Source organism: Staurois parvus, unplaced genomic scaffold (genome assembly GCF_062004578.1).
Source record: "Staurois parvus isolate SC_StPar_1 unplaced genomic scaffold, SC_StPar_1.0 ptg001220l, whole genome shotgun sequence".
Lineage (NCBI taxonomy): Eukaryota > Metazoa > Chordata > Amphibia > Anura > Ranidae > Staurois > Staurois parvus.
The window spans coordinates 720,617-748,142 of NW_028319016.1; the positions used below are offsets into that span (position 1 = coordinate 720,617).

The 27,526-nt window shown below is 44.9% G+C and overlaps 1 protein-coding gene across 2 annotated transcripts in view; it reads left to right on the forward strand.

The window, feature by feature from the left end:
* GABBR1 (gamma-aminobutyric acid type B receptor subunit 1) overlaps positions 1–27,526 on the forward strand; it is a 291,334-nt gene that overhangs the window by 23,991 nt on the left and 239,817 nt on the right. For both annotated transcript variants that reach the window (XM_089660238.1, XM_089660239.1), the window contains exon 3: positions 22,704–22,779. In XM_089660238.1, coding sequence (XP_089516364.1) covers positions 22,704–22,779 — 76 coding nt within the window. The remainder of the gene's footprint in view (positions 1–22,703; positions 22,780–27,526) is intronic.

Here is a 27,526-nt window from a genome sequence, read left to right on the forward strand (position 1 = left end):
CTAATTTCGTCATAAATTTTGGCCAAAATGTATTCTGCGACATGTCTTTGCTAAAAAAAAATCCAAATACGTGTAAATTTATTGGTTTACGCAAAAGTTATAGAGTTTACAAATGGCGGTATATGTACTGGGATTTTTTTTTTAATTTTTGCTAGTAATGGCAGCGATCAGCGAATTATAGCGGGACTGCAGCAGACATTCTGACACTGGGGAGGAACTAACTTGGTGTCACTGATATCCCCAGTGACACCAATACAGTGATCAGTGCTAAAATAAAGCACTGACACTGTACTATAGGCACTGAGCAGGAAGGGATTAACATGAGGGGCGATCAAAGGGTTAACTGTGCACTGGGAGTGTTTTAGTAGGGGGCAGAGTGTTGGTGCTTCACTGTAAGCACACTGCACTGGATGGCTGTGCTGTGCATCTAGAGCAGTGTGCTCGAGCCAACAGGGAGGGGGACTGTTAGTAAACAAAACATACCTCCTCCCCGTCAGTGATCATCGGAAATCACCAGGCGTCGTCGAGTAATTACCGGGGCCCAGTGATTGACAGCTGCGTCCGCAAATGGTGGCGCGGGTAGGGTGCGCGCATGGCTCGCACGCTCCCCCTACCAGGAAATGCAACATCACGTATTTATACATGATTTTGCTCACACGTGCTGCCCTGTAGCAGTATTTCTGCTATAGGGCGGCGGGAAGCAGTTAAAGGATAAGTTCACTTTTTTTCCCTAAATCCCAGCTCCCCTATGTACCCATATACCTTTAGCCCCGGTTCACACCGAATGCAACTTTGAAATCGGTTTCAGCCCTCTGGATCAGTGCGATTTGTGACTCCGATTTCACTGCGGCTTGCAACTTCATTTAACAGAAGTCAATGCAAGTTGCAGTAAAATCGGAAAAAAAAAAGGTACAGGAACTATTTTTGAAATCGCACTACTTCAAATCGCACTGATTAACACCTTCCTGCCTGGCCTGTAGCAGATTGACGGCCGGACGGGACACTCGCTGTTGTGACTGGGCGTCATATGACATCCTGTCAAAACAAGCCACTCCCGTGGTCGAGGGGCCACGCAGCAGCGCGATCTGTCACCGGCTGTGTCACTGGGACACAGCCGATGACATTTCACTACACCGACCCCTTGCCAGTGTCATGTGACCGCTGTGACCAATCACAGCAGATCACATCAATTGTATACAATGGATGGCTTCCTGTCATGCCATCCATTGTATACAATTATGTTGTTAGCTGTGACTGATCAAGGCAGTCACATGATACAGACAGGGCCAATCACAGCCCATCTGTATCACGTGATCAGCTTTGCCCAATCACAGCTAATCACAACAAAAGACTGAATGAATCAGTTTCATTCAGTAACAATGATTGCAAATATCAATGAAATACATCGGTATTGGCAATCATAATGTGTTAAAAAAAAATAAAACCCTGATCACTTGCCCAGAGTAGTTCAATGTTACTATGGTAACCTTGTATTGTTTTGGTCACACTGTGCTGAAAAATAAAATAGTAAAACAAAAAAAAAATGTAATAAATAAAAAAAAAATAATAGAAACATTTGAAAAAAAATACAAATTCAATTATTATAATTTTCACTAAAGAAATGTAGCAGAATACATTTTGACCTAAATTTACGAAGAAATGTTATTTGCAAAATTTTATAACCGAAACAAAGAAATGTGCATTTTGTTTTTCAAAAGTTTCAGGTATTTTTTGTTTTATTTAGCAAAACAAAAAAAAAACTCAGTGGTGATTTAATACCACCAAAAGAGAGCTCTATTTGTGTGCAAAAAAATGATAAAAACTTCATATGGGTACAGTGTTGCATGACCGCACAATTGTCATTCAAAGTGTGACAGCGCTGAAAGCTGAAAGTTGGTCTGGGCAGGAAGGGGGTGTAAGTGTCCAGTATTGAAGTAGTTAAGACATTGCTGTAGAAATACATTATATGTGACTTCAGGTATGATTTGTATTGCATATCGGTGTGAAGCAGGGTTAAGACCCCGGTCGCACTGGGTACAACTTGGCATGCTTCTTGCTAATCGCATGCCAAGTTTCACCCTGTTGTCCGCAATTACGACGGTCATATATAAACTATTTCTAACATAGTACATGCACTACTTTTGGTGCGATTTGCATAGACATCTGTGTCAGATGTCTTGCAAATCTCACCTGAAATCGGCATGTCCCCTGACTTTGAAATCGTGCGACTTCACTGTAAGTCATGCAATTTCAGTCGGGCTTGATGTGACCGAGGTGTAAGTCACCGATCACGTAGCTGCAATTTAAAATAGCTCGATTTGTGTGCAATTTCAGTGCGATTTCTGAAGAACGTAGTGCTACTTCTGAAGATTTTCAACGACTTCTTGCAATTTGCTGTGCGATTTACATGATATTCTATATATGTGAAATCGCAACAAAACTGCAGAAAGTCATGTAAGAACTACTTTAGAAGCCACGCTGCAGCAAAATTGCACGTTAAGACCTCCACATTCATTAGATGCGGCTTCAGGTGGGATTTCAATTTTGCAGATCACACCTGAAATTGCAGCGGTGTGGCCAAGCACTTGGCCTGGGTTCACACTGATGCGGTGCAGAATTCGCATCGGTTTCTGTGAGAATTCCGCACCGCATGACAATCGCACCCCGTTCATGGGAACTGCTGCAGGTGTGTATGTTAAGTTAACAACACCCTGAAATCGGTCCGCAAAATGCAGTGCGATGTGCAGAATCGGATCGCATATGTGTGAATACCCATGTGATCTGATTCTAGAGCTGACCAAAAAAGCATCCTGCACCTTTTTGATGTGGATGCGGTGCGATATGAGCCATACAAAATGTATGACTCAAATTGTACCGTACAGAATTCACGTGATTTGCACAGGAATGCGGTGCGGTTCCTGTGCGAATTACATGCGATATACTGCACCGCACAAGTTTGAACCCGGGCTGAATGTACCTCGGTTGCAGAAAAACAAAAAGCTTTCTTTGATTTTTAGAACAAGGCCTTACCTTAGCCTCTTCTGTGTTCATAAAAAAGTTCATGACTTCCTGGGATGTAGATTTGGGATGGGAAAACCAGTAAGACACAGGAAGCAGTTCACCAGCTGACCTCATTAGCACACACCCACTGCACCCATCAACCAGCACGGCATCCCTCCAGGTGTACATTTGCCTGGCTTGTCAGTGTAGGCTGCCACAGCTGTTATGTTTGCATGGCGTCCTCAGTGTCCCTCCAGACGGGCCCGTCTGCATGCCAAATTGTCTGGGGTGATGGTTTGGACACCCCTGATATAGCGCAAGGGCCTGCCTGAATGGATACAGAGTGATTGGACTAGGGGCGGACTGACCATTTGGGCACTTGGGCACTGCCCGAGGGCCCAGGGTCAGTAGGGGGCCCCATGAGATGCCCCTAGTACCTTTCATAGGTTTTTTTCGGGTGTAGTTTGAGTGTGGGTGAGGACACAGGGGCCCCATGATCCCCTATTGCCCAGGGGCCCCATGAGTTGTCAGTCCGCCCCTGGATTGGACAGATAGGTGGGTCCTTCTGTTCCATAGCTTTGGTAAATCTAAAGAAAATTGTACAGAGCTGATGCAATCAGATTGTATAGTGTATAGCCACCGTTATACATCTAAAACAAATTAGTTGCACTTTCAGTATCATTAAAGTGATTCTAAATTTTTTATTTTAAAGAAAAAATAACAAACATGCCTATACTTACCCGCCGTGTGGTTTTGCACAGACCAGCCTGGATCCTCCTCTTCTCGGGTCCCCCCGCCGTTCCTTTTGGCTCCTCCCTCCTGTTGGGTGCCCCCACAGCAAACCGCTTGCTATGGGGACACCCACTGCTCCATATGTCCATTCACACACAGAACCGCGGCTCGGACCCGCCCACTCTCTCTTCTTTTTGGCTCACTGGCTGAGATTGACAGCAATGGCTCCCGCTTCTGTCTCAGCCAATGAGAAGAGGGAGTCCTGGAATAGCTGAGACTCCAGTGCACATCGCTGGATCAAGAGGGGGGGCTTAGGTGAGTATTGGGGGGGGGGGCTGCTGCACAGAGAAGGTTTTTGCATTTCATGCATAGAATGCATGAAGGTAAAAAAACCTCAAATGTTTAGGACCACTTTAATCGTTAACAGCACCCCAAACACGAAAGCAAACACACATTTTGTCGAGAGTCAAAGACAGCACAACACACAATAAAAAAAAAAAAACATGCAAACCGCAACACGCCAAAATGTCCCAAAAGCTAATTAGCTGGATGTAGGGAGGACCATTTGAAATCAATGGGCTGCACTATGCATGTCGCAGGAAAAAATGTGCCAAAGAACTCATGGTCCCAGTACGATGGGTGTAAATGAGGCCTGAAGGTGAACAATGTAACTCCATTCACATTAGCGTACTTCTGAACAAAAAATATGTTCTTTGCCATGCGTTTTGGAAATGTGCTGCAAAGGCCTTTGGTGCTTGTATTACCATGAAATGAGAATGGCACCCTAAGCATGGGGATGCCTTTTGGCTGATGACACAAAGGTGAGCAATAGGGAGGATATCCCTGGAGGTGTCTGTAACACGGAGCATGATTTGGCATTGATGGAAGATTGGTCAAAAAAGTGGAAACTGCAGTTCAATGTTGCTAAATGTAAATTAATGCATCTAGGGAAAAAGAATACCTTGAGAGAGTACAACATTGGGGGGACAGTGTTGGCCAGCACTTCAGCGGAAAAGGATTTGAGGGTACTTATTTCAGATGATTGCAAAATGAGCAAACAGTGTGGCCAGGCAGGGGAGGGAAGCAAATAGAATTTTAGGATGAATCACTAGAGGGGTCACCAGCAGGAGGAAGGAGGTCCTTATTCCTCTACAGTGGGGCAAAAAAGTATTTAGTCGGCCACCAATTGTGCGAGTTCTCCCACTTACAAAGATGAGAGAGGCCTGTAATTGGCATCATAGGTAGACCTCAACTATGAGAGACAAAATGAGAAAACAAATCCAGACAATCACATTGGCTGATTTGGAAAGAATTTATTTGCAAATTATGGTGGAAAATAAGTATTTGGTGAATATGAAAAGTTCATCTCAATACTTTGTTATATATCCTTTGTTGGCAATGACAGAGGTCAGACGTTTCCTGTAAGTCTTCACAAGGTTGGCACACACTGTTGCTGGTATGTTGGCCCATTCCTCCATGCAGATCTCCTCTAGAGCAGTGATGTTTTGGGGCTGTCGCTGGGCAACACGGACTTTCAACTCCCTCCAAAGGTTTTCTATGGGGTTGAGATCTGAAGACTGGCTAGGCCACTCCAGGACCTTGAAATGCTTCTTACAAAGCCACTCCTTCATTGCCCGGGCGGTATGTTTGGGATCGTCATGTTGGAAGACCCAGCCACGTTTCATCTTCAATGCCCTTGCTGATGGAAGGAGGTTTGCACTCAAAATATCACAATACATGGCCTCAGTCATTCTGTCCTATACAGGGATCAGTCATCCTGGTCCCTTTATGGAGAAACAGCCCCAAAGCATGATGTTGCCACCCCCATGCTTCACAGTAGGTATGGTGTTCTTTGGATGCAACTCAGCATTCTCTCTCCTCCAAACATGACGAGTTGTGTTTCTACCAAACAGTTCTATTTTGGTTTCATCTGACCATATGACATTCTCCCAATCCTCTTCTGGAACATCCAAATGCTCTCTAGCAAACTTCAGACGGGCCCGGACATGTACTGGCCTAAGCAGGGGGACACATCTGGCACTGCAGGATCTGAGTCCCTGGCGGCGTAGTGTGTTACTGATGGTAGCCTTTGTTACGTTGGTCCCAGCTCTCTGCAGGTCATTCACTAGGTCCCCCCGTGTGGTCCTGGGATTTTTGCTCACCGTTATTGTGATCATTTTGACCTCACCGGGTGAGATCTTGCGTGGAGCCTCAGATGGAGGGAGATTATCAGTGGTCTTGTATGTCTTCCATTTTCTAATTATTGCTCCCACAGTTGATTTGTTCACACCAAGATGCTTGCCTATTGCAGATTCAGTCTTCCCAGCCTGGTGCAGGTCTACAATTTTGTTTCTGGTGTCCTTCAACAGCTCTTTGGTCTTCACCATAGTGGAGTTTGGAGTGTGACTGTTTGAGGTTGTGGACAGGTGTCTTTTATACTGATAACAAGTTCAAACAGGTGCCATTGATACAGGTAATGAGTGCAGGACAGAGGAGCCCCTTAAAGAAGAAGGTACAGGTCTGTGAGAGCCAGAAATCTTGCTTGTTTGTAGGTGACCAAATACTTACTTTCCACCATAATTTGCAAATAAATTCTTTCCAAATCAGCCAATGTGATTGTCTGGATTTGTTTTCTCATTTTGTCTCTCATAGTTGAGGTCTACCTATGATGCCAATTACAGGCCTCTCTCATCTTTTTAAGTGGGAGAACTTGCACAATTGGTGGCTGACTAAATACTTTTTTGCCCCACTGTATATAGATCTTTATATCACTAGAGGGGTCACCAGCAGGAGGAAGGAGGTCCTGTTTCCTCTATATAGATCTTTACATCACTAGAGGGGTCACCAGCAGGAGGAAGGAGGTCCTGTTTCCTCTATATAGATCTTTACATCACTAGAGGGGTCACCAGCAGAAATGAAGGAGGACCTGATTCCTCTATATAGATCTTTACATCACTAGAGGGATCACCGGCAGGAGGAAGGAGGTCCTGATTCCTCTATATAGATCTATATATCACTAGTGGGGTCACCGGCTGGACGAACGAGATCCTGATTCCCCTATATAGATTTTTATATCACTAGAGGGGTCACCGGCAGGAGGAAGGAGGTCCTGATTCCTCTATATACTGTAGATCTTTATATCACTAGAAGGATCACCAGCAGGAGGAAGGAAGTACTTGCCAGATATTCCTGCAGCTCCTTTAATGTTGCTGGAGGCCTCTTGGCAGCTTCCCAGACCAGTTTTCTTCCCGTATTTTCATCAATTTTGGAGGGGCGTCCAGTTCTTGGTGATGTCACTGTTTGCGCCATATTTTCTCCACTTGATGATGGCTGTCTTCACTGTGTTCCTAAGTATAGCTATTGCCTTGGAAATTCTTCTGTACCCTTCTCCTGACTGATACCTTTTAACAATGAGATCCCTCTGATGCTTTGGAAGCTCTCTGCAGACCAGGAGCAGACTGACCATTTGGAAACTTGGGCACTGCCCGAGGGCCCGGGGTCAGTAGGGGGCCTCATGAGATGCCACTGGTACCTTTTTCATAGGCTTTTTTGAGTTTGGGCAAGGACACAGGGGCCCCATGATCCCCTATTGCCCGGGGCCCCATGAGTTGTCAGTCCGCCCCTGCTGCAGACCATGGCTTTTGCTGTAGGATGCGTTTAAGAAAATGTCATGAAAGACCTACTAGAACAGTTGAACTTTATTTGAAGAGGCACTTTAAATGATGGCAGGTGTGTACTGACTCCTATTTAACATGATTTTGAATGTGATTCCTTAAGGCTGGCCATACACGATACAATTTTCGGTCTAGTTTCTGCCCAATTTCATTTAGATTTACCTTTAACTATGTAGTGCAAGGGTCTGCCTAATTGGATACAATTGAAAGTGTTCTTTAGGTTTGACCTCCTATTATATGGTTTTTGGTAAATCTAAAGCAAAATTCTCAAGAAAATTGTATAATGTATGGCCAGCCTTATTCTGAACACAGCTACATCCCCAGTTATAAGAGGGTGTGTACACTTATGCAACCACATTATTTTAGTTTTTATTGTTTACTCCCCCCCCTTATAGTCGTACAGTTTATAGCTCACATTATAGGTGGAAAAAGTTCTGAAATTATGTCTCATATTTTTACATCGCAGAAACCTGACATTTTAACAGGGGTGTGTAGACTTTTATATCCACTGTATACCATAGTTTGTAGCTGCTATAACTTTTGCGCAAACCAATCAATATACACTTGTTAGAATTTTTTCTACCAATAATATATAGCAGAATACATTTTGGCCTGAATTTACTAAAAAATTTGATTTTTAAATTTTTTTTTATTGGATATGTTTATAACAGAAAGTAAACATTTTTTTTTCCAGTTTCAGTCTTTTTTTGTTTGTAGCGCAAAAAAACCCAAAACAAAACAGAGGTGATCAAATACCACCAAAAGAAAGCGTTATATGCGTGAAAAAAATGTAATAAATTTAATTTATGTACAGTGTTGTATGACCGCGCAATTTTCAGTTAAATAATGCAACGCAGTATCACAAAAAGTGGCCTGTTCATGAAGGGGGGTAAATCTTCCAGAGGGCAAGTGGTTAATATACACAGCGTCACGGGTGCGCAAAATCATGTATATATACGTGATTTTGTATTTCCGGGTAGTGGCGGTTCCTCCCGTGATTTGGAATGCCCTAATGTGAATAGAGTCTTAGTGGTTGCGAGAAATGCATGTTTGTTGCTGTCCCGTTCACTGCTCCGCTCAAACTACTGTTCCCAGCAGTCAGTGCACACACATCGATGCATAGCCATGTGATGTAAATAGTTTGTCTGGACTAGCTTGGCCCAACAAACTATTTCAGGCTAGGTTCACATCTATGCAGATCCATAGAAACGCACGACAACCCATTTCACCATATTTCCTATGGGTCTTGTTCACATCTTTGCAGTTTCCTGCAATGCGTTTTTTGGAAAGGTGCAAGGAATTTTTTACACACAGCATGGTGTGTTTTTGGCGCCGTAGACTTGGAACAGAATTGCATCAAAAAAGCTTGAAAAAGCATGTATGTGAGATTTTCTTGATGACAACAGGCACCTTCTCCTAGCAACACTTCCCCAAAAATACAAAACGCATCAAAAACGTGCCAAATAAAAAGCGAACTACACCTGGAAAAAGAATATGATGAAGAAGCGCGGGGTAACCCTCGGGTGATATAGGTCACACCCAATACATACAACAGTGCCATGTCCTAGTATACATTGTTTATCGAGAGGGATTGTATAATGGACTTTGTAGGCACGGAAACTACATACACAAATAGTAAGATCAATGTTCCTTTATTGACATTACATCACATATAGACAATTGGATACAATGTAGTTGTGCAGTATACCCACAATGAATGTCCCAAAGTCCACCACATATTCAAAAGGGCAGCACAGTGGCTAAATGGTTAGCAGTTCCGCCTGGTAGTACTCGGGTCGTTGGTTTGAATCCCAACCATGGCACCACCTGCCTGGAGTTTACATGTTCTCCCTGTACCTGAGTGGGTTTATTCGGGGTACTCCGGTTTCCTCCCACACTCCAAAGACATGCTGGTAGGTTAATTGGATCCTGTCTAAATTGTCCCTAGTATGTGTAAGTATGAACCCCTTGAGGGTTAGGGACTGATGTGAATGTACAATATATATGTAAACCACTGCATGAATTGATGGCGCTATAAACAGTAAGTACCTGTAATAATAATAAAAGAATGACAACCAGTGATACAGTGTAAAAGTTACCACCAAAGTGATCCTATGGGAGGGTAAGGAACATTCAAGAACTTGGAAAGAGCACCCGACATGTTTCGCAATGACAGTCGCTTCCTCAGGGGCTAATTATATATCTAAAAAAGACACCATATACTTAGACACATGACAAATCATAGGATAATTAAACATTGTAAGATTGTTAGAGAATTTAGCACTTACAAAAAAGACCATTAGGCACCAGACAGCAGTGGACCCTTCAGTCAACAGGAGAAGGCCTCCTCTGAATCCTGGGCAGGGGAAGAGACACTCCAGGGGTCAGGTATGGGGGTGCAAAGACTACCAGCAGGCTGGAAACCCAGTGAATACCTCAAGGGGCTTGGTTATCCAATTGTCTAGATGTGATGTAATGTCAAATAAAGGGACATTGATCTTACTATTTTGTGTTTGTAGTTTCTATAAATTCCATTTATACAATCCCTCTCGATAAACAATACACCTATAAAAAAACATCAAATACACAGGCATGGATGTGAACCTTGCCTCAAGTGATACCAGGGTTGGTTCACACCACAATTCCTGCGTTCCAGATGCGTCGCTGCATGCACGTGTTTGTTGCGCTCCGCTGCTTTCCCCCTTTCTTTTTATTCATCTCAATTGAGGACGTGTGCAGGGGCGAACTGACCATTTGGAAACTCGGGCACTGCCCGAGGGCCCAGGGTCAGTAGGGGGCCCCATGAGATGCCCCTGGTACCTTTTTCATAGGCTTTTTTGAGTTTGGGCAAGGACACAGGGGCCCCATGATCCCCTATTGCCTGGGGCCCCCATGAGTTGTCAGTCCGCCCCTGGACGTGTGCATCCCAGTGCGTTTTTGATGCATTTTGCTGTGTCCTAGATGCGTTCCATACAGAACATGTTTGTTTGTTGTTTTTTTTTTTTTTATTTATGGCAAAGCTTCAGATATAAAATACAAAGTATCATCAAGAACATTTCCAGAAAACAGAAAATGCAGCCAACATTTAGCACGTATACGTCCAAACTGAAAAAAAAATACAAACACGTGACTGCATCCTCAGGTGGATATAAACAAACAGTCTCCTTTCTGCTTTGCGAGGAACATTATGAATTCAACTGATACAACGGGACCAATGGGCCCCGAGGAATAGCGAGCAATGCTAGTCTGTCAAAACAACACGTTAGCCGAGTTCCAGATATCAGCCTCTGGAAATGTACTCCTGAGGAGAGACCAACTCACAGAGCACCACTAGAGAAGGTCAAGCACCTGAGAAGACAGAATAACAAAGGAACAGTACAAGCAGAAGAGGAGAAAATAGGCAATAGAGGGGGAGAGTAAAAAAGAGAGAAAAAAAAAGTGGGGGGCAAGAAGGGGACGGGGTGGAACGATGCAGTGCAGACGAAGCAAACTATAGCAGAGTACGTCTGAAAGATATCTGGTTCACCAAATCTGGAGATCTATTGGTTATCACTCAGAGCAGCCTCAGTACGGGTGACCTCCCGCAAGTAGGCATCCGTACACGTGAAACATCTCCAGGGTTTCCACTTGTCACAAAATTGTTCCTTCCGCATTATGAAGAGTGGCAGTCAGTTCTTCCATGTGATGAATGTCCTCAATTTTAGCATACCACAGGACTCTAGATGGTGGTTGTCTCCACAAGGCAGGAATGCATGCCTTAGCTGAATTAAGAAGTTGCATGGTTAGGGTTTTCTTATATTTCCAAAGGGGCCTCTCAGTTAGGTGCAATAAACATGCAGCGGGGTTGTTTTTCAGGTCAACAGAGGATAAGTGCTGTATAGTAGATGTCACACCCTCCCAAAAAGGAATGATATAAGGACAGGACCAAAAGATGTGGAAGAAGGTGACCACCTCTGCCTGACAGGACCAACATACATAAGAAACAGCACTGTCCATCTTATGAAGAACATAAGGTCCTCTGTACCATCTAGATAAGATCTTGTAGACCACCTCCTGGTATTGATTAGCTATGGAGGCTTTATGAGCCAACTGATACATTTTGTCCACTTGTTGGTGCGTTAACTGTATCTCCAGATCAGTCTCCCTGCAACGAACAAAGCATGGTCGTTCTTCACCAGCCGGGGCCTCAAGGTAACTATACAACAGAGATAACATGTGCCTTGAGGGTTCCTTCTTTCTACATAGCGCTTCAAAGGGAGTGAAGAGTCATGGGACATAATGTACCCTTTGAAATGTTTGTAAGAAATACCTAAGATGAATAGAGCTCAACTCATCCAAAGGGGAGTCCCTCAACCCAGAAAGCTCAGAGTGGGGGGGGGGGGAGAAGTCCTCCCCTTGGCCAAACGTCAACCAAGTGAGGTTTCTCTTGATTTGCCAATATCCGCAGTATTCTGCTGCTCATGCCCGGAGTAAAATCCAGGTTGCCAACAATTGGAGTACGGGAAGAAGGCTGCGGCGACATGGTGGTCGTCCGAAATACCGACCTCGCTACTTCCAGTGTGAGATCAACAAGTGGATGAGACATCATGTTTCCGGGGAATTTATAAGCAATCCATGGGGTGGACACTTGAGGGAGGGAGGCATCTTTAAACTCCATAGCCACCCACTGTTTAAGATCCTCATTGCATTGCCAGTCCACAACCCTCGAGAAGTGGTCAGCTCTATAATATCTGAAAACTTCCAGAAAACCAACACCTCCTCTCACCTTAGACAAGGAGAGAAGATGGAGGCTAAGCCTAGGGGCCTTGTGGGACCAGATAAAATCTCTAAATAGAGAGCAGTGCTTCTGGAAAAAGGCATGAGGGATGTGCACTGTCATGGCTTGAAGTAGGTGAAGGATCCGCGGTAGGACCGTCATTTTTATGGCATTACAGGTCAGGGCTAAGGAATGCCATTTTTTGAAAGTTGGTTTTCAAACTACTGAGCATTGGTAGCAAATTCACCGAGTACAAATTAGCTAGATCAGGGGTGACATTTCATATACAACATGTTCTACTTTTGTTGATTGCACTGGAATGCACTGCACTGGTGTGAACTAGGGTCATTGGAATCCATGTTAACTATTGCCCATGCGTTTCTGATGCAGAATAAAAATGCATTGGACTGCACTTAGTGTGAGCTAGCCCCTAAGGCTGCAATTCTGCATTACACTTGCTGTTGGTCCTATATAAGAGCTCTTTCACACTACTCCATTGAAAAAAATGCTGTAAAATGTATGCATTTTTGGTGCATTTTCTGGTTTCCTAACTCTAATCATGTACCTGTGAAACATGGACATGTGACTCGAAAAGTGCAACAAGAACACAACTGTGGTGCATTTTTTTAGTGCATTTTCCATTCATTTCAGTGGGGAGGTGCACCAAAAACTCAGCATTTAGTGACATGACGACCGAGCTGCTATTCTGAGTGTACATCATATAACGTCCCAGGATCGTGCCTCAGGTGTGACCCAGGGGCCGTGCGATCCATCACCCGTTGTGTCCACCGGGCAAAGCGGATGACATATCAGTGTACCGGGCCAGCAACATGTGATCTCTGTGACCAAGATCAGCAGATCAGATGGCTTCCATTCATAGCCATTCAATGTGTATTATTGTGTTGAATTCTATGATTGGTCACAACATGGTACAGATAGGGCCAATCACAGTGCATCTGTACCATGTGATAGCTGTGGCCATTTACAGCTTCACGATAGTACACACAGGATGAATAGGTTTCATTCATTAAAAATCTTAATTTCTAAATTTTCCAAAAAATTGTGACGAAAAATTACAACTTCAAAAAACTTCTTAATATATACCGTAGACTGGTTACTTGACAAAAAGGGGTCATTGGGGGGGGGGGGGGGGGGGTATTTGTACTATCCTGGCATTTTAGTGCTGCAAAAAATTAGATCACCGTCAAGACATCAGTATTGAGCAATATATATATATTCTATAACTTTCACACTGACAAAATAATATACTCTGATTTGGGTTATTTATACCAAAGAAATGTAGCAGGATACATTTTGGCCTAGATATTTATTTGCAAAATTTTATAACAGAAACAAAGAAAAATTTTCTTTTTTTTTTACCCAATTTAATACTGGGCACTTGTACCCCCTTCCTGCCCAGGCCAATTTTCAGCTTTCAGCGCTGTTGCACTATGAATGACAATTGCGCAGTCATGCAACACTGTACCCATATGACATTTTTATAATTTTTTTTCACATTAATAGAACTTTCTTTTAGTGGTATTTAATCACCACTGAGTTGTTTCTTTTTTCGCTAAATAAAACAAAAAACACCTGAAACGTTTGAAAAAAAAAAAAAAACACACTTTCCATCGTTTCTGCTATAACATTTTGCAAATAAATAACATTTCTACATAAATTTAGGTCAAAATGTATTCTGCTACATTTCTTTGGTGAAAATAATAATAATTGAATTTGTATTTTTTTTCAAATGTTTCTATTATTTTATTTTTTATTACATTTTTTTTTTTATTTACTATTTTATTTTTCAGCATACTATGACCAAAGCAATACAATGTCACCATAGTAACATTGAACTACTCTGGGCAAGTGATCAGGATTTTTTTTTTTTAACACATTATGATTGCTAATACCGATGTATTTAATTGATATTTGCAATCATTGTTACTGAATGAAACTGATTCATTCAGTCTTTTGTTGTGATTAGCTGTGATTGAGCAAAGCTGATCACGTGATACAGATAGGCTGTGATTGGCCCTGTCTGTATCATGTGACTGCCTTGACCAGTCACAGCTCAGCTAACAATAGAATTGTATACAATGGATGGCATGGCAGGAAACCATCCATTGTATACAATTGATGTGATCTGCTGTGATTGGTCACAGCGGTCACATGACACTGGCAATGGGCCGGTGTAATGATATGTCATCGGCTGTGTCCCAGTGGCACAGCTGGTGAAAGGCTGCGTGGCTCATTTTGATAGGATGTCATATGATACCCAGTCACAACGGCGAGTGTCCCGCCCAGCCGTCAATCTGCTATAGGCGGGGTGGGAAGGTGTTAAATAAGCAAACTCTTTATTAAAAGAGGAAGATATGTAACCACATCATACAGCAAACAAAAACGAGATCAGTATAATGGCAAAAAGTACAATTACCCAATCAAGAAGAATACTTGCCATAGGCAAGTAGTATGAAGCTAACAAAGTCCATCTAACATGGCACCAATACTACATGGGTAGATGCACATAACAGAAGAACACACTATAATGACATGTCCTCCTCCACAATGCCGGTGGATGCAGAGTCAAGCCACTTATCCTAAATGTTATGATATTTTATAGGGCATCCTCTATGTATATATTGTAGATAACCTTCTTATATGGTAATATGCTATTTATTGCAGCAATCCATTGCGGGATTGTAGGCGGCAGTGTTCGAAGCCAAGTTCGAGCAATTAGTAATCTGGCCATAAAGAGAGTTTCCTGTGAAAAAAATAGTCTGAAATTTGTCGGTTTCCGAGTCAAGGAGAAGACCCAGTAAACACTGCTTATGGTATAGAATAAGGGGCAAACCCATTTTATCATGGAGGAACCCAACCACCTTAATCCAGTATCCCTGAAGTGAGCAAGACCATATAAGATGAAAAAAGGTACCAATGGAAAACCTTATATCTAGGACAGAGTGGACTATATTGTGGTCAGTATCTAGATAGCCATATAGGTAGGTTTTATGAGGTATTTACAGCTGGGTGAGATGGTCTGACAATTTTGGGAAGACAAATCTGCTCGAAGTTAACACCTCTTCCCACATCTCATCGTCCAGCTCCTCCTCGTTCGCCTCCCATTGGGATTTAAGTTGATATGCCAAGGTTGATGCAGGAGGTAGAAGAAGGGCATTGTAGAATGCGGATGTAAGTTTTTGGGATTCTGTACGCAGAATCCCATCCATAAGGTATGTAGAGTCCAGATGTGGGATAGATTCACCGAACTGGGCATGCAGACCGTGTTGGAGCTGGAGATATTGGAAGAGCATAAAGTTGGGGAGGTCAAATTCTGATTTAAGGTCTTGAAAGGGTTTAATGCCAGAACTGGTGAACACCTGAGAAACATACAGAATCCCTCTGTTGATCCGTAGCTGCAAATCAGGGAGAGTGAGCAACTCAGGGAGGCTCGGGTTGTCCCATAGAGGGGTGTGGGCGGGTATAGAAGGGGTTTGCAACTTACAGGAGGCTAGTGACCAGATCTTTCAGTGGTGGTACAGCAACCCCTTATGGCTACCCATAATTGAGGGGTCCCGCATGCCCTTTAATAGGAGTTGAAAGGGATGAGTAGAACAAGAGAAGGCTGGAGCACATACCAAGGCAAGATAACGGTCTTTATGTCCTTCATCTAAGTGGAAAAAATAAAACAGTTGGGCAGCTAAATAGTTGAGGTTAAAATCAGGGAGCGCTGCCCCCCCCCCCCCCCAGGTGCGTAGGATTTTTGAGAGCGTGCCACAATAGTTTATGTTGTGTATTGGCCCATACAAAGGTATTAAAAGAGGATCAAGAGACTTGCAGATGCACAATGGTAAATATACCTGTGCATTCCAGAGAATATAAAGAATTTTAGGCAGGAGCACCATATTAATCAAGTTAATATAACCCATAACCCCTAAAGGAAGTCGAGCCCAGGCATGTCCTTTGGACTTCAATATCGGGTAGAGAGGTTTCAGGTTGAGCCGAAGATAATCCTCAGCTGCATGAGAAATCACAACCCCAAGATATGTAATAGCACTTACTCTGAGTAAAGGAAAAGCGGCCTCAGTAGGAACACCAATGTCCAGTGGGAGAATCTGAGACTTCCCCCAATTTATTTTGAGGTCCAAAAATTGTCAAAAGTTGTCTATAAGACCAAGGGCAGTCTTAAGAGAAGGGCCCGCATCTTGCAGGTACATGAGCATGTCATCCGCATATAAGCTCACAGTTTCTACTAGCTGACCAGAGCGCAGACCACGAATTTCGGGGTGCGTTCGTAGAGCTATGGCTAACGGTTCCACTGCTAAGGCATATAACAAGGGGGAGAGAGGACATCCATGACGCGTGCCTCTAGAAAGGTGAAAGGAATCAGACACTTGACCACCAACCATGACCCTGGCCGTTGAAGCATGATAAAGTAATTGAAGCCATTTAATAAATTTGGGCCCAAACCTGAATCTGCATAAACATTCCCATAATTACTTCCACTCCAATGAGTTGGACGTTGTAGCAGCATCAAGTGAGACACCAACCCTGGAGCCTACGTGGTCATGTGAAGCTTGTAGGTTCATAAAGAGCCTCCGTAGAATAAATGTCATGTTTTTAGCTGGCATGAACCCGACCTGATCTATTTGGATTAGATGTAAAATTATTTTGTTTAAACGCAGGGCTAGGGCCTTGGCCAAGATCTTAATATCGAGCTGTAGGAGAGAGATAGGACGGTATGACTCGGGGAGTAGAAGGTCATTGCTGGGTTTAGGTATAAGGACTGTCAGTGCTTCTCCCATCGACTGTGGAAGAGAGGCAGATTTATATGTATGCTGATACAATGTGTAAGTGAGGGAGTCCTGGAATTGAGTGTAAAACTCCAATGGGAGTCCATCAGAGCCCGGTGCTTTAGAGGGAGATAAGTTGTCTATGGCTTCAGTTATGTGTTCGATAGAGATGAGGGCTTCCAAATTAGCAGTTTGAGAGGGGGTGAGAGAGGGAAAAGGTATGGCTTGTAAAAAATTGATTAGCTCAGTGTGGGTGCAAGTAATAGTGGAGGAGTAGTGTGGAAAAGAAGCTTTGAAACTCCTTCGCCACCAGATCCAGGTCAGTGATATGAGTGCCAGAGGCATCCCGCAGGGAGATCACAGTAGGGGGCCTGAGATCCAGATGTGCCAGATATGCCAATAACCAATCGGCTTGCTCCCCATGTTCAAATATTCGCTGTCTACCTAAAAAGATGTTTTGTTTAGTCTTCACAAAAAGCAGGTGATTAACCAGGCAAGCCTGCAATTTCATTAGGGAAGCGGCCTCAGCTAAGGGGTCTGTCTGAAAAGAGTGTTCTAGGTCAAGCAGGCATTCCTCTGCCTGCTGAATAACTAGCCTGGATGCAGCCTTGTACCTTGAGATGCTGGATGCTGATTAAAGGAGTCCCATACTGTCCCGTAGTTGGCCGAACCCTCAATGTCAGTAAAAAAAATAGTCCCAGTTGGACTGCATGCATTCCAAATCAGGGAGGATGGTCAACCAAAAGGGGTTCAGTCTCCACATATAAGTGGATAGGGAAGAGGGTTGTCAAAGCGTAAGCGCATATGGGGAATGACCAGGTAACACCTGAGGGGCAAAACCCATCTCCACTAGATTAGGTAAAAGTGGTTTAGATAGAAATATAAAATCTATACGGGACATAGTGGTATGGGAAGTGGAAAAGTAGGAGTAAGCTTTAGTCATGGGGGGTAGGTATGTCCACTATTACAAATTCTGTCAAAAGTTTACCAAATCTAGTAATCCAAGAAGGGGTATGGATAGAAGGGCTAGGATCCACTTTATCAAGAATGGGGTCTATAATCATATTGATATCCCCCAACCACACCGTGGGCACTGCGGGGTGTTGAGCCATAAACGCCAAGCCTTCAGTTAACACTGCGAACTGGAAAGGGGGGGGATATAGTAGGCCAGTATCAACATTTCTAAACCATTAAGCATTGCATGTAGAAAAAGAAACCTACCCTGTGGGTCCGAGTGCAAGGTTAAGAGCTGTATGTCAACACCTCGAGAATTAGAGAAGTAAAGGGGCCTGGTATACCCACCCAATCCAGGGTTTTTAATTGATCCTGGCTAGTGATGTGGGTTTCCACAAGGACTGCCACATCAGCTTTCAAAGATTTTAGGTGGGATAATACTGCAGTTCGCTTAGGCCTTGCTGTCATACCACGGATGTTCTACGTCAAAAATTTGAGATTGGCCATAACAGACTGCAAGACATAAACGTATGCGGGAGCGGAGAAAAATGGAGCAGAGTCAAGAAAGATGTCCCAGGAAGTCAGGCCAATGCAGGGCCCGGTGCTTCTTGGTGTTCCAGCCAGGCCATCACCGATTCTGGATCGTGAAAGAAGTGATCCTTGTTGTCACCCACAACTCGAAGTCTGTCAGGGAATATCATAGCGTAGGAAATATGACGGATCCGGAGTTGACGCTTGGCTTCCACGAATTGCGCTCTGCGTGTTTGCACCTCAGCAGAGAAGTCGGGGAACACTGCAATATTGACATTTTGAAAAGGAGTGTTTCCTTTTTCTCTGGTAAGATGCAGGATGGTGTCACGATCACGGTAGTTCAAGAACTTGGCTATAAATGTGCGTGGTGGTGCTCCTTTTAGCAGAGGCCTATAAGTTGGGCAATATGCCCATTCCACCACAAAGGTAGAGGAGAACGCTGACCTGCCATAGGCGGTGGCAAACAATGGTTCTAGAAAAGTAGCTGGATCCGAGCCCTCTGTGCCCTCGGGTAGGCCCACGAATCGAAGATTACACCTCCGCAGCCTATTTTCCTTATCGTCTTGCTTCTGCAACACGTTGGTGCTGTAGGTGTTCAGTGGTAGCCTGTAATGGCGGCAGGTCATCCTCCACGTGGCTGAGGCATGTTTCCACCTCCGTGACCTGTTCCCAAAGCTTTTGTAGGTCTTGACGGATGAGGGAGATATCAATCTTTTCATTTTTTTGTTGTTTGACCTGCGTCGCCCTTCCATGTGCTGCTTGCTGTGAAGGGAAGTTATAGACTGGGGAAGTAGCCATTTTTTGTACTGTTAGATATCAATCTTTACCTCTTCAATTTTACAGGTCAGGGAACTCTGGCAGGTGGAGATCGTCTCCAACACCTTGTTAGTATCGACGTTTACAAGTTCCCTCGCAGAGGAAGGGATGGCGCCATCTTCCCCCATAGTGTTTCCCTCTTTATGTCGGAATTTATCCAGTTTGCTGCCAATGTCATCAGCTTTGTTCGGGGGTGACATGTTGTGGGAGAGTAGAGGAGAGGTTAGCAGCTGTATTGAGAGTGAGAGAGAGCAGGATATTGTACAGGATCTGTATATTATATAGGGTGCGCTTGTTAGAGCCCAACCTCTGTAGCTGTAGGATAAAGGTGCCAGATGGATATCAGGGATGGATGGATGGATGGGAGCAGTAACACTGAGGCAGCTCTTCTTAGAGTGGAAGCAAGGCTCTAATGCAGTAACATAAAAAAGAAGGCGCCTCTAAGTGCAGTATTGACAATTTATTAATAAACAATAGATAAATTGCACTTACAAGATAAATAGTTGAAAAGACTCATCATGTGGTGTAAGAAGGTCTGAAGAAGGAGCCTACTGAGCATGCTCCGAAATGCATTACCGCCCCCTTCACCTCCTACATCCGACTCTGCTCTCCAAGCCTCATTTTTGATGCACAGGCACATCTTGGGCTCTACTTCCTGATCCTATAGACAGAGTTTGCTTCTGGACGGCTGGATGTCCCACCTGGATTTTATTACACCACACGATCAGTCTTTTTAACTATTTATCTTGTAAGTGCAATTTATTTATTGATTATTAATAACTTGTCAATACTGCACTTAGAGGCGTCTTCCTCTCTTTTTTATATTGTACAGGATCAGCAGATACGGATGAGTCTCAAGTCTTGATGTAAAGGGGACCACTGCAGACTGGGATGTAAAGGGGAACTCTGATGTAAGAGGGTCTCTGGTGGTTATCAGATCCCCCTCCATTAAACAAGAGTCCACAGAGTTCCCCCTTACATCAAAGTCTGCAGATCCCCCTTACAGTGCAAGGGGGAACTCTGTGGACTTTGATTTAAAGGGTAACTCTGATGTTAGGGGGTCTCTGGTGGTCACCAGAGCCCCCCCTCCCTTACACAAAAGTCCACAAAGTACCCCCATACATTAGAGTCTGCAGAATTCCCCCTTACAGTGCAAGGGGGAACTCTGTGGACCCAGATGTAAAGGGGAACTCAGATGTAAAGGGGAACTCTGGGGTCACTGGTTTAAGGGGGAAAGTGACCCCCCCCCCTTTCCACACACACACAGACTTTGTGTGGCCTGGCTGGAGGCTGAGGCTGTCATTGACCTCCTTCATTGCTCTCTTGGGTGCAGTGCAGGGCAGTCATACACAGTTCTTGTAGCAGTTCTTCCTCTCACCACCTCTGTAATCTTCTTCTCCAGAATCCAGACCACATCCAGTCCTCCAGTGATAGTCCCGGGTGGCGGTCAGCAGCAATCCTGCTTCCAAGTCCCAGCTTACCCTCTAGTCCTGCTGCAATTCATAATTGGTGCTAAGCAGCGACATGACGTCACCACATGCCCACCTCCCATCTGAGCCCACCCAAGCTCTGCCTGAGCCTGCATTTTCAGCTCGAAGCCAGCCTGCAGCCATATTTTTATGGTCAGTGGCTCTCCGTAAAGAATATTTACGGACAGTTTGTAAATCAGATGATTATTACAAATTCTCCATAAATTTACAGACTGGTGGGCAACCCTACTCTGGTGACTTTATCTAGGCTGAGATTATGTCATCAGTCTGCTGCAGGCAGGATGAAGCATTTTTCCAGTCTCTTCTCCCCCACTGATCAAATTGTAATTTTAACTTTGTAGCAGGTCACAAGGTGAGAGACTGCAGAAGTGACTGATCTGTGTCAGACATTTGTGAACACAGACAAGAACACAGGCACCAGAATATACCTGGCTGTGTCAACTCTTAACTGACATCTTAGTCCAGGAAGTAGATGGTGACCCTGGTTGTGGGAGGTAATAGATACTTACAAGAGTTACTTACACATTACTTAACAGGCACGTACTTCACATGAAAAATATACCTGATGCTAGGACCACTTTATTGGCAGAATTTTAGCTATTTTCTGGAAGAAATCATTGGTCTTTTTCAGCATTTATCAACCAGGGTGGCGAGGAACCCTAGGGTTCCCTTGGAAGGTGTGAATGGATCCTTGAACAATGAGCAATTTCTGACTCTCAGATATATAACCACTGCAACCAATGCTCTTTGAACTATGTGTAAACAGAATTCTTCCCGCTGACCACCAATGTAAGGAGCATTCTTCTCAGTGACCACCAATGTAAGGAGCATTCTTCCCACTGATCACCAATGTAAGGAGCATTCTTCTCAGTGACCACCAATGTAAGGAGCATTCTTCTCAGTGACCACCAATGTAAGGAGCATTCTTCTCAGTGACCACCAATGTAAGGAGCATTCTTCTCAGTGACCACCAATGTAAGGAGCATTCTTCCCACTGATCACCAATGTAAGGAGCATTCTTCCCACTGATCACCAATGTAAGGAGCATTCTTCCCACTAATCACCAATGTAAGGGGCATTCTTTCCACTGACCACCAATGTAAGGAACATTCTTCTCAGTGACCACCAATGTAAGGAGCATTCTTCTCAGTGACCACCAATGTAAAGAGCATTCTTCCCACTGATCACCAATGTAAGGAGCATTCTTCCCACTGACCACCAATGTAAGGAGCATTCTTCCCACTGATCACCAATGTAAGGAGCATTCTTCCCACTAATCACCAATGTAAGGGGCATTCTTTCCACTGACCACCAATGTAAGGAGCATTCTTCCCACTAATCACCAATGTAAGGGGCATTCTTTCCACTGACCACCAATGTAAGGGGCATTCTTTCCACTGACCACCAATGTAAGGAACATTCTTCCCCCCTGACCACTAATATAAGGAGCATTCTTCCCACTGACCACCAATGTAAAGAGCATTGTTTTCAGTGACCACCAATGTAAGGAGCATTCTTTTCAGTGACCACCAATGTAAGGAGCATACTTCCCACTGACCACCAATGCAAGGGACATTCTTCCCACTGACCACCAATGCAAGAGGCAATCTTCCCACTGACCACCAATGTAAGGGACATTCTTCCCACTGACCATCAATGTATGGGACATTCTTCTTACTGATCACCATTGTAAGGAGAATTCTTCCCTCTGGTCACCACATTCATGTACCACGAGCTGTAGATATAGTCATTATTTCATGGGTTCCTGCATGTTATACAGGTTGAGAAAGGCTGGTTTACTTGATCCATGCAAGATATGTTTGAAGGCAGTTAGGACTAATGCCAGCTATACCCATTATGCTCCATCTTCTATCTAATCTTTCTTTCTCCAGAAAAACACACATCCACGTGATTGGATCTCCTCCAATGATTTTTATTTTTGTGCTTGTCTTTCCAGATGACGCACAGTTGCACTCTTCTTGTTTTGCTCTGGCTGTCTCGTGTGTATGGAACACCAAACAACAGCACAACAGGTAAGAGACGAGTGTGGGGTATGACCGGCGTTATAGGTGAATGTGTAGAGATAATAACATACGGTGTGGGTCTGGTGAGGGATAATGTGGTCAGGAGGTGCCAACGCAGGTCTCACTCACTTCATAAAGACAGTCTGCAAATCATTACATTCGAGACATCGTTCTGTGTAAGGGAAGATTAGCTCATGTCACTCTGAATGTGCCATGTTTCTAGAAACACTCTGACTACAGGACCGTTAAAAGAGATGGGAAGTCTGTTATTAAAGGAGAGATATGGATGAGGGGCAGATTATGATGGAGATTGAAAGAAAAAGGGAAGACCATAAGGAAGAGGGAAGATGGGGGTTTTCTTGGATGTCATGAGAGAAGCAAGAAAGATGACAGAGGCAAAGAGAGGAAGATGACAGAGATAAAGGAGAGAGGGGTGAGAGAAGTGGGGAGTCAAGAAGAGGGAGGCGAGGAGAGAGAATTGAAAAGAGTTAAGGTGGAGGAGGTGGGAAGAGTCAAGGAGAGAGATGGGAAGAGTCACGGGTAGAGAGAGAGAGAGGCAGAGAAAGTAACGGATTGAGAGGTGGGGAGAATCAAGGAGAAAGAGTCGAGGAGAGTCAAAGAGAGAGAGAAAGTTGGGGAGAGTCATGTAGACAGAGGTGGGGACAGTTGAGCAGGGGCGGACTGACAACTCATGGGGCCCCCGGGCAATAGGGGATCATGGGGCCCCTGTGTCCTTGCCCAAACTCCAAAAAGCCTTTGAAAAATGTACCAGGGGCATCTCTTGGGGCCCCCTATTGACCCCGGGCCCTTGGGCAGTGCCCAAGTTTCCAAATGGTCAGTCCGCCCCTGCAGTTGAGGAGAGTCAAGGAGAGAGAGGTGGGGAAAGTGAAGGAGAGAAAGGTGGAGAAAGTGAAGGAGAGAGAAGTGGGGAAAGTTAAGAAGAGAAAGGTGGGGAAAGTCAATGAGAGAGAGGTGGAGAAAGTCAAGGACAGAGAGGTGGGTAGAGCCAAGGAGAGACAGTGGGGGAAAGTTAAGGAAAAAAAGGTGGAGAGAGAGCTAGATGAACAAGGAAAAAGGGAGAGAGAGAATCAGAAAATGAGAAGGTCAGCCTAGGGAGAGAAATAAGTTAGAGGAAATGAGATGTAGAGAGCTTGGGAAGAGCAAGACACAGAGTATGGAAAGAGAGTTTGGGTGAAAAAACAGGCAGAGATATAGCCAGTAGAGAAGAAAAGTTCAAAGCGAAGAAGATCAAGAGAGCTTAGGAAGAGACAGAGTTTAAGAAAGGAGTTGAAAGACAAGAGAAGAAATATAGCCTAAGAAGAAGAAAAGCTCAGAGAGAGGAAGGTGGAAAGTGCTTGGAAAGAAGAGACAGAGTATGAAAAAAGAGTTGGGTGAAGATACAGCCAAGGGTGAGGAAAAGCTCAAAGCGAAGAAGATGGACATTGCTTAGGCTGGTCATACACGTAAGCAGCATTGATGAACGAATCTGCAGTGTTAGAAATTACATTCTGACAGCTGGCACCTGCAGCTATTAAAATACTTGAACAGTATCCACATTTGATTGAATAGAGAGAGATACAGCCTAGGAAAAACCTCAGAGATAAGGATGCAAGGAGAGCTTGGGAAGGGGGAGAGAGTATGGAAAGTGAGTTGCTGGATAACAGGGGAAGAGATACAGTCTAGCTCAGAGAGAAGAAGATGGAGATTGCTTAGAAAGAGGAAGAGACAGAGTTTGGGGAAGACAGAGGCAGAGAAACAGTCTAGGTAGAGGTAAAGATCAGAGAGAGGAAGGTAGAGAGGGCTTGAGAAGAGGATGAGACAGAGAGTGGAGAGTTGGCTGAAAAGAGGGGCAGAGATACAGCAAAGGGAGAGGAAAAGCTTAGAGATGGAGATTGTTTAAGCTAGTCATACATTAAGCTAGTTGATGGACAAATCTTAAGTGCCGATATTTCTATTCTGCAGCTGGCACCCTCATCTGCCAAATACCTGAACAGTACCCACATCTGATTGGATGCAGGAATGTTTGGCTGAGAATTGTCTGCTCTGCTCCTTCAGCAAATATAATTTGAAAAGTTAACTTTTGTTTTGCCAATAGGAGAACAAAGAACAAATGTCGTAAATTCAGCAGGAATCAGTCAAAAGTCAATCCATGTGTGGCCAGCTTTAGGTAGAGACAGAATATGGTACGAGAGTTGGGGGAAGAGAGTCTAGGTAGAGAAAAAGTTCAGGAGATGAGTGTGGAAAGAGAGTTGGTGGAAGACAGAGGCAGAGGAAAGGCTCAGAGAGAAGATGTTTAGAAAACTGAGCTGCACTTGTCCCAACATACTAAGAGCATATCCAACAAAGTAATATAAATGATATCCAACAAGAATAATGCAAACTTAAAAGACCAACAGAGTTCATAAAAAAATGTATAGTCCCAAACTGTGAAAGAAACGTTTTCAGTGCATTAATGCTTGTAATTAAAGTGCTCCACTTTGGACTGACATTAACCCTGTATCGGTGACCGCCTCGTTCTAGTATGGCGTACAGCGCTTGTGGGGAATTCCGCAATGTGGTCTCCACCTGTCAGGGATCTCCTCGATCCCTGCCGCGATGGTCCCGGCGCAGGCGCAGTGCACCGCCCTGTGCAGGGACACGGGCACTAGGTCCGGGCCGGCCGCGGCGTTCGAGTTCGCGCATGCGCAGTAGAAGCCGCGGCCGCCCGCTGGGCACCAATGGCAGCGCAGGGCGGGATATTTAAATGGCCCTGAGCTGTCATTCAGTGCCTTCTGGTCTTTCCTGCATCCTGTATCCTGTGAACCTGTACCCTGTAAGTTATTGACCCGGATTGTACCTGACCTTGCTGTTTTCTCCTATTCTGACCCTTGCTTTGCCTGACCTCTCTCCTGAATGCCCCCTATTGGATTTGACCTGCTGTTGCTGACCTGGCGTGTGACCCGACCATTCTATGCCCGCTGCCTTGTACCTTGCCGCCCTCTCTGTTACCGACCCGGCCCGTCTGACCTTGCTCATCCATCCATCCATCCCGTGCAGTGGGGTCTTCTGACCTCCTCACATCAGACTCTTCCCCGTGGGAGCCCCTTGCGCATACTACTACCACTGACGGACGCACCCAGTAGTCACGACCTGGTCTCAGGGAGCTCCAAGTCCATCCCCACCATCAGGGGCCCTGGTGAACAAGCACCCTGGGACTTAGACTCCGTGCGCTGGGGACGCCTATTCAGTGGAGTGCTAGTAGTACCGCCGGGCGGTCCCTTACAGTACCAGAAGGCCGCACTTCGGGCCCGGGGGCCCCCTAAATCCTCCTGTGCTCTGAGGGGGAAGCTGAATTAAAACAAGTAATCCCTGCGGTCTACCATGGGTTTCTAGATGTGTTCAGCAAACGGGGAGCTGATACTCTACCCCCCCACCGCCCTTATGACTGCCCCATTGACCTGTTACCCGGCTCAGAAATTCCTTTTGGGCGAATCTTCCCCCTTTCAGAGCCCGAATTGGGAGCCCTAAAGGAATATATCGAGGACAGCCTCCAGAAGGGGTTCATCCGCCACTCCACCTCACCGGCGGGGGCGGGAATCTTCTTTGTTGAAAAGAAGGACAAAACCTTAAGGCCATGTATCGATTACAGGGAATTGAACAGGGTCACGATAAAAAAACGTTACCCACTACCGTTAGTACCTGAGCTGTTTCAAAGTTTAAAGTCAGCAGTGGTTTTTACCAAGCTGGATCTGAGGGGGGCGTACAACTTGATTCGCATAAGGGAGGGGGACGAGTGGAAGACGGCCTTCCGCACCCGCTTCGGTCATTTTGAATATCTGGTCATGCCGTTCGGGTTGTGCAATGCTCCGGCCACTTTTCAACACTTTGTAAATGATATTTTTAGGGACTTTCTGGATGTCTTTGTGATCGTTTATTTAGACGACATTCTGATTTTCTCCCCGTCTTTGGGGGAACACAGAATACATGTAGCAAAAGTATTGGGGCGGTTGCGGCAGCATGGGTTGTACGCCAAGGCAGAAAAATGTTGTTTTGAACAATCCAGCATTGCCTTCTTGGGCCTGATTATCTCCACCGCGGGGGTCGCGATGGATCCCCAGAAGGTGGGTTCAGGCAATACTGGATTGGCCTGAACCCACAGACAGGAAAGGCGTCCAACGATTCATCGGCTTTGCAAATTTTTACCGGAAGTTCATCAAGAACTTCTCGGGTCTGGTCTCCCCCATTACTCAGCTAACCAAGCTGGGAACCCGATTCAGATGGACACCAGAAGCGCAGGGAGCTTTCGAAGTCTTAAAGAAGCTGTTCACTTCGGCACCCATTTTGGGTCACCCAGACGCCGCTCTGCCCTATATCTTGGAGGTAGGTGCATCGGAGAATGCGGTAGGCTCCATCCTCTCCCAACGAAAAGGCACCAAAGAACTGCTCCACCCTGTAGCGTTCTTCTCACGGAAGCTGACCCCAGCGGAGAGGAACTATGATATCGGTGATCGAGAGCTACTAGCGATCAAAACGGCGTTAGAGGAATGGAGGTACCTGCTGGAAGGTGCGGTGCACCCCATCTTAATATTTACTGACCACAAGAACTTAGAGTATCTGAGAACCGCCAAGCGTCTACGCCCGCGACAGGCGAGATGGGCACTATTCTTTTCGAGATTCAACTTCCACATTACGTACCGGCCGGGATCAAAGAACACTAAGCCGGATGCGTTATCACGGATGTACGAAGACGCCAAGGAGACCCCAGTACCTGACACCA